The sequence below is a fragment of the Apium graveolens genome, unplaced genomic scaffold (assembly GCF_009905375.1).
Source record: "Apium graveolens cultivar Ventura unplaced genomic scaffold, ASM990537v1 ctg3276, whole genome shotgun sequence".
NCBI lineage: Eukaryota > Viridiplantae > Streptophyta > Magnoliopsida > Apiales > Apiaceae > Apium > Apium graveolens.
The window spans coordinates 31,135-44,335 of record NW_027418018.1 but is presented as its reverse complement, the minus strand read 5'-3'; the positions used below and the strand labels follow the sequence as shown (position 1 = coordinate 44,335).

The 13,201-nt window shown below is 32.5% G+C and overlaps 1 protein-coding gene across 1 annotated transcript; it reads right to left on the bottom strand.

The window, feature by feature from the left end:
* Nucleotides 1-12,315: 12,315 nt before the first annotated feature.
* Nucleotides 12,316-12,846, bottom strand: LOC141701057 (cytosolic sulfotransferase 15-like). The gene has a single exon (XM_074504700.1). The coding sequence runs from the start codon at nt 12,844-12,846 to the stop codon at nt 12,316-12,318; it is 531 nt and encodes a 176-aa protein (XP_074360801.1).
* Between the last annotated feature and the right edge of the window lie 355 nt (nt 12,847-13,201).

Below are 13,201 nucleotides of genomic sequence, written 5' to 3'. Positions count from 1 at the left end.
GTGCGTGAATTTAAAAGTATTCGGTTGTATTTAGAATCCTATTTTTGACCAAATACGGTTGAAACTAACATATATTGGGCGGGCCTTTTAAATTTTGGCAATAAATTTGATTATTTGGGCGGGATATTCGAATTTAATTTGAAAATTTAAATTTGACCGGAAGCTGTTGTATTTAGCCGGTTATATTTAGCCGCTTGTATTTAGTCTACAACTAGTTTATTAAATATGACTCGAGCGAATACAACCGGTCCAAAAACCGGTAGTATTTAGCTAAATACAATCGAAAACGGTCGAATTTAGCTAAATATAATCGATTTTAAACCGGTTGTATTTAGCCGTTTTTTTGTAGTGTATATTAGTAAATAAATGTCACCTTTTTTTTACTAACATTTGAAATCGTAGATTTAGTAGGCAAACAATACACTTGTTGGATTTGTTCAAAAATTTATCTGTGAACCCACATTAACGCACATATTATTGGAGAGGCAGTTAATAACCGATGTGTCAGCAATTTCTAAATACAGAAGTAACCCCGACGGGTGGACATTATGTTTAAATATTAATAAATTTCTTATTGCCATGTCATCCAAAATACTAATTTAGATATATAAATATAACAGATAAATATAATAGTCAAACTTCACATGCTGCTATGGAATCACTTGTGCCTCTCCCCTAATATTTTGGGCAACAAAAGGACATAATTGATTTTCTAAAATGATTTACTAATTATTCTTCTTTGGATTGAAAACATTATTTTAACGGTATTGATCATAATACAATAAATTAATAAACAGAATAATAATATTTGAAATTAAATTATAAATTTATTAACCGAAGATTAGAAACTTACCATATTTAAGAGGGGAATATTTGCCACCTAGATAACATTTCATTTCAAATTAAATAATGAAGAGTGAAAATTAAACAATTAATAAATATAAATATTTAGAAAGTTATAAATATGTGATATTTTCCTTATTGTATACAATTCAACCTTAAGAAAATTATAATTAATAAATTAATAATTTCACTAAAATAATTTTTATTTCTATCCTGAAATAATAAAAACAGTGTATCATTATGCCCAAAAATTACACGGGGACACATCAGGAGTAACGTCATTGGCCAAAAATATGTAATTGCTCGCATTGTGGTAGCAGCAAGACTAGAGCATCCAAGTTGCAACCGTTTCACTATTACGAAGCACTAATTTTCATTAACACTAAATATTTTTAAAATTTTATTTATCCATTCATATAATAAGTTTAACTTTTTATATTTATATAATATATAATCATTATAAATATATACTAAATAAAATAAATAATTAGGAACAAGTTGTATTTTTTAGATTAGAGGATAAGTAGTTGTACTACTAGTTTAGGAGGATAAGGAGATTGTGTCTAATAATTTAGCAATTTAATATCCTTAATCAACTCATTTAATTCAATTTTTTAACCCAACTAAGTACCGATTTTTTAATCGGTTTGAGTGGCCGGAAAAAAGGTCTGGCTGGGTCGCCATAAGATAAAGTAATTGAAGAACAATTATTTTAAATAATATATCGATCAAATTATAAGTTAGTAGAAGTGATAATAGAAAATAATGATTTTTAAATAAAGGTAATTAGTTAAAAATAAGTACGAGGATAATTAAGTAAAACAATCAAGTATCAAAAAAATAAGTAGTAAAAATAACTACTTATCAAATTTTTAATGTTTGGTTTGTAATAATAACTAGTATATAACCCGTGTCATGCACCGTTATTTTATCATTATATATAAATTATTATTTTAATAATATGTTACTCGTATAATTCAGTCTTATATCACTTGAATAATAATATTTAATATTATATCTAACAGTTCTTACCCATTTAATTCGACTGACAATGACCAAAGAAAAACAACCAAATTTTTAATGTTTCGTCTTTAATATAATAGTATAGGTAGATTGTATACATTATGTAATTGAATTAGTGCACTGAATGATTATTTATGAATTTGAAATATTTTCAATAATTATGCCGTAATAATGTATTTGAATTTAGGAGACAGAAATTTACTCACCATTTTCACATAAACCCGCTTGTTTTTTTACAATGATCCCCCGAGTAGTACCATATTTTAATATGGAAACTTTGGTAATTGCTCACCTAATTTATAGCTTCACCCTAATCTTTTATAACATTCTGTTTTTTTGATTACATTCTTCTCAATACATGTCAATTCAAAATCATAGTTCAAAAACTAGTGCCTCCCTTTTACGATGGTTGAAATTGGCGGTAGGGGATGTTGAGATTGTAGGTTTCAGTTTGTGCATCACCTGTGAATGCCCACTACAGATTTAATACTATCGTGTATTTGACAGAGAGTGAACAAACTTACTCAAAGTTTTATATATCACACACTTAAAAAAAACTGGATACATGCTGAGATACTTAAAACAATGCAAATGACTAACTCCCAAAAACTAGCATCAAACTCCTAACTAACATCCACTACTTCCACTTATTTGTTTCTGATCCTAAAAACACTGAAACGACATTTTACTTATTCTCCTAGCTGATACGTGGCTTAGTGAATACTCAGACAAACAAACCAGTTTATATTACACACCTACATACTCTCCCGTAATTTAAACTCGTTTTTGCGGATTCTGGATTCCCAACAGGGCACGCATCTTCTCGAACTTCGCAGTGGACATGGCTTTAGTCAGAACATCAGCACACTATTCTTCAGTAGGTATATGCTTAGTAGTTATTTCACCACGCTCAACACATTCCCGAATAAAATGATAACGGATATCAATGTGTTTGCTCCGTCCATGGAAAACAGGATTTTTTGCTAAATCAATCGCGGACTTATTATCAACATATATAGTGACCGGACAATGCTTCATATCAGTTATTTGCATAAGCAGATTTCGTAACCACACTCCTTGACATGCTGCTGCAGTTGCAGCCATAAATTCAGCTTCGCGGGAGGATAGAGCCACACACCTCTGTTTCTGTGACACCCAAGTGATCAAACTTTCGTTTAAATAAAAGGCCATACCTCCGGTGCTTCGTCTGTCTTCAATATTCCCAGCAAGATCACTATCAGAGTACCCCGATAGTATGTAGTTCTCTGTTCCTCTCCAGTAAATCAGCCCGTAGTTTACTGTCCCTTTGACATAACGTAATATACGTTTAACCGCATTTAGATGCATCATGGTAGGACACTCCATGAACCTGCTAACTACCCCTACTGAGTATGCAATATCTGGTCGTGTATGGACCAGATACTTTAAACATCCAACAAGGCTCTTAAACATCGTGGGATTGACAGGCTTCCCACTTTCGTCCTTAACCAGTTGGACTTTCGCCTCCATTGGATATTTGGATGGATTACAGTCTGCTAGGCCACCTTTTTCCAACAGCTTCTTTGCATACGCACCTTTCTCCTGGCTGACGTCGATTCCCAAGTAGTGAGATAGCTTTCCGAGATTGCTCATCTAAAATTCCTTACTCATTTATTTTTTGAATTTCTGAATATTTGAGAGACTTGTACTAGTGATCAGGAGATCGTCAACATACACACCTATTACCAATGATGCATCCCCCTCTCGTTTGGTGTATACTGCATTTTCATATGGGCATTTAGTAAACCCAAGCTTCTCCAGACATCTACTCAACTTGGCATACCAAGCACGGGTTGCTTGACACAATCCGTACAATGCCTTAACTAAAATATACCATATGTTCACTATTTAATTTCAGAAAACCCTTGGGCTGAGTTACATATACGGTTTCCTCCAAATCCCCATTGAGAAAAGCTGATTTTACGTCTAGGTGATGCACCTCCCACCCATTCTTTGCTGCTAGTGCCAAAAGAAGTCTCACTGTTTCCAAACGGGTAACAGGAGCAAAGACCTCCTCGAAATCGACCTCTTGCTTCTGCACATATCCCTTCGCCACAAGTCTTGCTTTATATTTGATGATTTTCCTGTTTGTATCCTTCTTTATTTTGTAAACCCATTTTAAACCTATCGGTTTGTGCCCAGGTGGTAGCTCTTCGAGTTTCCAGGTGTTGTTCTTTTCAATTGCATCTCTCTCATTTTTCATAGCCTGTTCCCAGGCCTCTTCTTTCACAGCTTCTTCATGGCTTCCTGGTTCATCTATACCACACAATAGTAATTCCTCTTCCAGCTCAATTTCTTGTGTTTCATCATAACGTCACTCAGCAGCCTAAATTTTCTTGGTTGTTCATTGTTGCTACTTGAGTTTCCAGTAGCAGATCTTTGATCTTCTTCACTAGTATTTGCTGTAACTGACCTGGTGGGAGTGCTGGCACTTGATGTCTCATAGTGCTAGAGTTGGTTTCCACTTGTGTCCCCCATGTTGTCATCACTGTAATTGTCATACCCTCCACAGTGTCACTCTCATTTTCTCCATTGACCAGTTATTTGACACAGTGAATGAACCCTGAGCATTCAAACTTTCTTGTTGCGGTGTTATTCCAATTCCAAGGTCTCCTTTTCCTCAACACAACATCTCAGTTCACATCTATTTTCCCAAACTCCGGATGCATAGAGTCTACAGCCTTGATTCCCGGTTCTGTACCCAAGTGAACCACCATTTTGCTGCGATCGTCAAGTTTAGTTGTGTGCACACTTGGCACTTTCATGTGTGCAACACAACCAAACACTCGGATGTGACTTATGTCTGGATTGTACCATTTCCACACCTCGTACGGTGTTTTATCTGATAGAGCCCATATCAGTAAATGGTTCAATGCGTACAAAGCATGTCGAGCTGCTTCTCCCCAGAAATCTGACGGCAAGCACATCTCCTTAAGAAACTCCTAGCATAGCCATAATAGTTCTATTTCTATGCTCAACAACCCCATTTTGTTGAGGCGAATAGGGAGCAGTAAGATGTCTTGCAATTCCATTCTCTTCGCAAAATAAGTTAAACTGATTAGAACAAAACTCGCCTCCCCTGTAAGTTCATAACATTTTTATCTCTAACTTGTTTCCCGTACTATTCTCAACCAATTTCTGGAATTTCTAAACATGCTCAGCGCCTCATCTTTATTTTTCATTATATAAATCCATATTAACTTACTAAAATCATCCACCAAGAGGAGAAGTATTTGTTACCTGCCTTCGTTTCTGGGGTTACTGGTCCATAAAGATCTGCGTGAATTAACTCCAATACCTTCGTAGCATGAAAATCAGTCCGATTTGGGAAGGATCTTTTGTCCTAGCTCCTTAAATTTTGTACGTTGTCCCTGTCATGTGAGTGCTAGGGCCATTGTCCAAATACCATACGTTTGACTCCATTTCTTTCTTTTTATCTTGGTTCCGCTTTGGTACAATGTCTCCTTCATTAAGTAACAGTGTGTTACTCTTGCCTGACTCGCATTTTGTCAGTAAAAGTGTTGGCTCATCATCTAAGGCTTGTGTCAAGTTTTTATTTCAGGTTTCTGATCTCTCTCTTGTTTTGGCTTACGACATTCTGCAGCGAAATGCACGTAATTGTGACAATTAAAGCATTTTACTTTACTTTTATCACGTATACCTTGATAATTGCTAGTACCACGAGGCTTCTGAGGCCTTCTTTTCAGCCACTCCTCCCTGGTTAACAACAACTATCCTTCATGTTTTCCCGCTTAGTCCACTCATCCTCAGTCAATAACAATTGCCCACTGCTATTTTCTGATTATCCACGGAGTCGTTCCTCATGTGCTTTAAGAGATCCAACCGTCTCTTCGATTGACATTTCATCCAGATTCTGAACTGTTCTATCGCGGATGTGATCTGCAAGAATTTAGATGGAGTTGCTCTCAGAATTTTCTTCACAACATAGCTCTCTTCAATAGTCTCTCCCAGAGTACGGATGTTGGCCACTAATCCATTTAATCTCATACAAGATTCATCAATAGTCTATGTGTCTTTCATACATAAATTCTCAAATTCTGATTTAATGTTTGAACACGAGCTTTTCTAACTCGATCTGCTCCAAGGCACATCGTCCTGATGGCCTCCCATGCACCTCTGGCCATTTTCTTTTCAGCTATGGATAGCAAATGTCCTCTGGTATGCTTGATAGATCGCAGCCAAAGCTACTTTATCTGTCTTATCTTCAATTACAGTCTTCTCATCAGTGGGCTCAACAGTTTCCCAGATTCCGTGTGCCAGCATATATACTCTCATCTTGAGCGACCACGCCGTGTAATTGGTCTTACTCAGCATCGGATAACTCAACGTTACCGATCCATTTTACTCTTGAGCTCTTCCATCATCTGTATTTTAGGCATATACTTTGGCATCCACTGGACTAACCGAGCTCTGATACCAAATGTAGGTTTCAGTTTGTGGATCACCTGTGAATGCATACTACAGATTTAATACTATCGTGTATTTGATAGAGAGTGAACAAACTTGCTCAAAAGTTTTATATATCACACACTTAAAAAAAATTAGATACATGCTGAGATACTTAAAATAATGTAAATGACTAACTCCTAAAAACTAGCATCAAACTCCTAACTAACATCCACTACTTCCACTTATTTGTTTTTGATCATAAAAACACTGAAACGGCATTTTACTTATTCTCCAAGCTGCTACGTGGCTTAGTGAATACTCAGACAAACAAAACCAGTTTATCAATAGAGATCGTCAATATCTACACCAATTGGAAATGTTTTTGGATTTATTTTTTCAATAATATTATTCGTGGTGATGATGTAAATTGAGGCTTTTCAATTTTGCAGAATCCGGGACAATTGGGCTCGAAAAATTGGCAAACATCTATAACTGGACGGGATGTTATTTTTTACTTGTTATAATGTTTATTGAGTCAAGTTACCCAGAATTTATTTTATAATGTGTGGCCTATGCACTGCCTTAAAGAAGTCACAGATGTAACATTATTTTGTCAATATAGAAATCATGGAAGACAATAGTTTTTCATTTATTGATGAGTTCCCTAAAAGTTAATATTTTTTTTAATCTGCAATAGTCTCTCTCTAAATTCATAACATAGGCTCATATATTTTTTTTGGGAATCTCTGTTTGTACAGGTTTTTGCATTCAAAAATCTGGGCGATCAAAGGAAAACAACCTTGGATTAATTAGTGGACATGGATAGTGGGAAGCTTTAAACAGTCACGTGCGGAGTATGACTACGGAGATACAATTCAGAGAGTAGGAGATTAGTAGTTTCCGTTTTGCAATAATAGTTCTAAAAAAATATTGTAATTTCTAGCCATATCTTGTATTGTTTCATTTTCGTAAATTATAGTGATATGATGAAATAATATTGAATAACTTTTTATGATTATTATAAGTTGTATGCAACAAATATGAATTTTGTGAAACATAAAATATAAATAATTTTGTGAATTTTATAATTTATATGAGCAACAAAATAGAAAATAAAAGCAATATTTAAAATTATAAATAATTTAATAATTTTTTTTTGTAATTATGAGCCAATAACAAAATATATATAATTATAAATTACATATTATTATAATCATGGGGCTAATTAAGCCTCACGTGAATTGATGACATGATCCAAAAGCTCCATGTGATTTCCACTTAAGGTTCCACGTGGACCAATTATGAGTGCCATACCATGACTACATATAAGAGGGACCCGTAATATATTTACCTACCAATACGCGTATGTGTAAGTAAAGAGTTTTTCCTTAATAACTTTTATCTACCAATCACTACCAATAATATATTGGTAGGTAAATTATTTTCGGTACCAATAATTAGGTTTTACCTATTTTTCAAATTGGTAGGTAAAACTCAAATTTCTTGTATATATCATGAATGTTATCCTTTTATATTAAAAACATTTTTTTAATATATAAAACTATTTGAATTTTTAAAATATTTTGTGTTTTCAATTTTTTTTCATTTCAGCAATTCAAACACGAAGATTGGGAAAATATTTACGTTTCGATAATTTTAAAATATTATGAAGGATCCAATCATATGGATGTTAAGATTTATATGTATTACTAATATGATAAAATTTTTAGAAAAAAATAAATTTATTTGGATTGCTATTTTAACAGTCAACTAATGATTTAACTAATATTTCTTACTAGTGTTTAGTCTCATATTGATCATCGATTTTAAAAAAAATATTTTTTAATGATTCAACCGTACGGATGTCAAGATCAATATATATTTCTGATATAAAAAAATTTACAGAAAAAAAAATGTAAATGGTTTGCTATTTTAATAATCAATTATTGGTTTCACTACTACTTCTAACCAGTGTTTAGTCCCATATTGATTTTGATTTTTATAAAAATATTTGAGAATGATCCAACTGTATAATTTTTAAGATCCATATATACTAATGTTACAAAATTTATAGAAAAAAATAAATTTATTTGGTTTGCTATTTTAACTATCAACGAGTTGTTTGACTAGTACTTCTTACTAATGTTAGTCTCATGTTGATGTTTCAATTTTATAAAAATATTTATGAATTATCCAACTATACACATGTCAAGATCAATATATATTAGTGATATGACAAAATTTTCAGAAAAAAATAAATTTATTTGGTTTGCTATTTTAACTGTCAATAAGTTGTTTGACTTATACTTCTTATAGGTGTTGAGTTTCATGTTGATGTTGCAAATTTTTAAAAAATATTTATGAATTATCCAACCATAAAGATGTCAAGACCCATATATATTAGTGATTTGACAAAATTTTCATAAAAAATAAATTTATTTGGTTTGTTATTTTAACAGACAACTAGTGGTTTGACTAATACTACTTACTAGTGTTAGGTACCATATTTATGTTTCAATTTTTAAAAATATATATGGATGATCCAACCGTACGGATGTCAAGATTCATATAGCCTAGTGATATGACAAAATTTGAATAAAAAATAAATTTATTTGGTTTGTTATTTTGACAGTCAACGAGTGGAATGTTATGATTTTTTTAAAAATAATTATAAATGATCCAAGCATACGGATGTCAAGATCCATATATATTAGTGATATGACAAAAATTTTATAAACAATATATTTATTAGGTTTGTTATATTTACTATCAACGAGTGGTTTGACTTGTACTTCTTACTAGTGTTTAGTCCCATGTTGATGTTTCGATTTTTTTTAAAAATATTTATGAACAATACTACTGTACGGATGTCAATATCCATATATATTAGTGATTTAAAAAAAAATTCAGAAAAAAATAAATTAATTGGTTTTCCATTTTAACAATCAACCAGTGGTTTGACTAGTACTACTTATTAGTGTTAAGTCTCGTATATATGTTTTGATATTTTGAAATATTTATGGATGATACAACCATGCGGATGTCAAGATATATATATTAGTGATATGATAAAATTTTCATAAAAAAATAAATTAATTTAGTTTGCTATTTTTACTGTCAACGAGTGGTTTGATAGTACTTCTTACTTGTGTTTAGTGCCATGTAGATGTTTCAATTTTTTAAAAAATATATATGAATGATCCAACTGTACGGAAATTAAGATTCATATATATAAGTGATTTGACCAAAATTTTAATAATAACATAAATTTATTTGTTTTTCTATTTTCATTGTCAACGAGTGATTTCACTTGTACTATTTACTAGTGTTAAGTCCCATATCTATGTTTCGATTTTTTCTAAAATATTTATGGGTGATCCAACCGTACGGATGTTAAGATCCGCTATCTATTAGTGATATGACAAGATTTTCATAATAAAAATATATTTTTTTGGTTTGCTATTTTTACCGTCAACGAGTGGTTTGACTAGTACTTCTCACTAGTGTTTAGTCTCATGTTGATGTTTTGATTTTTTAAAAATATTTATGAATGATCCAACCGTACCGATGTTAAGATCCATATATATTAATGATTGACGAAAATTTTAGAAAACATAATATTTGGTTTGCTATTTTAGGAGGTCAACCACTTGTTTGACAAATATTACTTACTAGTGTTAAGTCTCATATCTATGTTTTTGGTTTTTTAAAATATTATAAATGATCAAACCGTATGTATGTCAAAATCCATATATTTTAGTGATTTATGACAAAAATTTCAGAAAAAATATATTTATTTAATTTGCTTGTTTTAACTAGTCAGCAAGTGGTTTGACTACTAATTCTTGTTAGTGTTTATTCTCATTTGGATGTTTCAATTTTTTTAAAAAATATTTATGGGTGATCCAACCGTACAGATGTCAATATTCATATATATTTGTGATATGATAAAATTTTCATAAAAAACAAATTTATTTGGTTTGTTATTTTTACTGTCAACGTGTGGTTTGACTAGTACTTCTTACTAGTGTTTAGTCTCGTGTTGATGTTTTGAGTTTTTTTAAAATATTTATGAATGATCCAACTGTACAGAGGTCAAGATCCATATATATTAGTGATTTGAAAAAAAATTAGAAAACAAGTATTTGGGTTGCTATGTTAACGGTCAACCACTTGTTTGACAAGTACTATTTACTAGTGTTAAATCCCATATCTATGTTTTGATTTTTTTCGAAATATTTATGAATTATCCCACCATACAGATATCAAAATCCATATATATATTAGTGATATGACAAAAAATTCAGAAAAAAATAAATTTATTTGGTTTGCTATTTTAACTAGTCAACGTGTAGTTTGACTACTTCTTATTAGTGTTTAGTCTAATGAGAATGTTTAATTTTCTAAAAAAATATTTATGAAACCGTACAGATGTTAAGATACATATATATATTAGTGATATGTAAAAATTAGAAAAAATTAAATATATATTAGAATATTATCAAACACAAAAAAATGAAATTCTCTCATGATGTATAATGTATATGTGATGAAATTTATCCTTGTATATAATCCTCTTTAAGCTTTTAAGTATTTTTTATGTTTTTTTGTTCACTAAATACAACCGTTTGCAATCACTTTAGTTATTTCAACCGATTTCGACTGAAATCATTTTTTTTTTTTTTGCATTTGGCTGTTTCTTTTTTGCCATTTCAGCAATATTCAAACAAGAAAAACGGGCAAATATCCCGCCATTTGGTAAGGCTAAACTCGACCGCTAGCGATTGAATTTACGAGCGTAAAATAATTCAGTAGGAGGGAAAATTCCGTCCATTTTTAGTGGAATCAAATTCAACCGCACAAAAAAATAGGTCGCATTTATTACTAAATTCAACCGCACAATTTCAACCAGATTTAAATTCGATCGCTGGCGGTTGTAGTTAGCCATGCACAATTAAACAACTGAAATTGATCGAATTTAGTCCAGTTGAATTTATGCAGTTGAATTTAGCCTTATTTTGTTGTAGTGTAGGGTTTACCAAGTGCGCACCCGAAAGATAGCGGATACGGGTTGACTACGATAAAAAGAAAAAGAAAAAAGAAGTAGATAATATGGAAATAAAAAGAAAAAAATTTATATGTGAGTAAACCTACATAGATACATAGATAAGAAGAAACGATGATCGGAATACATATTTTAAACTCAACATATGTTAGACATCATTATCGACTTTTCATCAACATATCATGTATCAAACCATAACTCTTCATACCATACCACAACTCTTGATTTTATGATTATAAAGAAAGAAAAAAATAAAATTTTATTATAGTATAAAATATTCCCCATTAAAATAAAAGAGCGGCTTATAGCCAATAATCAAATATCAACTGCATTTTGGTGGTATTGTTTCCATCTTTAATGGTTGACAAATGCCATTTATATATCTTCTCAACCGTTTGTTATGTCACATTACCCTCATTTCAACTCCATTTTATTAATACCGTATTATCCAGAGAGTAACGAAATTAATTGCGAAATTAATTGGGTATTTATATGGGTATTTATATGATCACAGTGCTGATATAGTGCTTCATTGTGATTAGTGTATATATGTTGCTTCACTGTTTCCATAAATAAAGTCTTTATAATCAAATGAAAATTACACAATAGTTACAAACAAGACGGCAGTAGTACTGGACAACTAAAAAGACGGCAGCGACTCGATCGATTTCAGAGAGATAAACCCGAACCACGAAACTTTTCCTCGGTAATCTGATCCAACCTTGAAATCATATCCGCGTTTAAATAATTTTTGGCATCTCCAACGATACCAGTACCGAAAATTTATTATTATCTTGGGTGTTATTGACTGCTAATTTGCTCATATTGTCAAAACTACACAGATTTATGATTTGATCAACCAAACCTGACTTTTCTTCCTCTAGAGAGAAGGGTTTCCCAAGAAATTGGGCAAGCAGGCTCAGCTGAAGTTGAGGCTAATTTTTCATGTCTTCATACTTCATGAACAGAACCTTCTGGGGGTTTTCCAAACTCTCTTTCCAGTATCCTAAGATTTGATCCCAAACTGGTCCAGGTCCCAAATATCCCTTGCAGTACAAATCGAACGTGTGTTCGAAAGAAATGGGAGAACGTAGATATTTACCTTTGTTCAGAAAGTGAAATAATGAAACAAAGATGTCTTTTATGTCTCTGCACACGTAAACTACTTTGCAGTTTGATGAGGTAGCGTTGTCAGTTATGGATTTCGGTAGGCTAGCTAATGGAATGTGACTTGCAAAGATCCTAGTGCTGCTGCCTGAAGAGTTGCAAACTAAGTCATACTTAGAGGGGTCGAGCAATTCGATTAAAGGAACGAGATCACCGGGAGCTTTGTTAAGCAAAGGATGGTGAGTATCTTGTGGAGGGTGGGCTTCACGGTTCATTAATGCATAGAGGATAGAACTGAACCATGTGGTGCCTGATTTAGGGGCAGTAACAAGGAAGATATCATTTTTCGCCAGCTTCATATTGTTTTTGACAATTTACTATGCCCTGCACAAACACACGAGGATACCAGAAGCCTTGGTATTGGTATAGTATGAGAGATTCTTGAACTCTCATGTTATAGCCAAAATTTGGTATTGGATCATCTCGGGTCAAATACGGGTCAATTGGAATTGAATTGGGGCAAGAAGATGAATAATTAGGTTTTGGTCTACATTGTATGAAGCGAAGACGCGCCCTGTATATGTAGGATGCGTCCATGATTGTGTAGGCTGTACTTTGGGTTGTCATGTAAAGAGATGAGCAGGAAGATATTGAAAGGAGGAGGACGCGCCCAAGACGCAGAACGCGCCCAAGGCGCAGGACGCGCCCTGATAA

What these genes read in the sequence shown, in the direction of transcription:
- LOC141701057 (XM_074504700.1), bottom strand. Translation starts at nt 12,846, where the DNA reads ATGAAGCTGGCGAAAAATGATATCTTCCTTGTTACTGCCCCTAAATCA.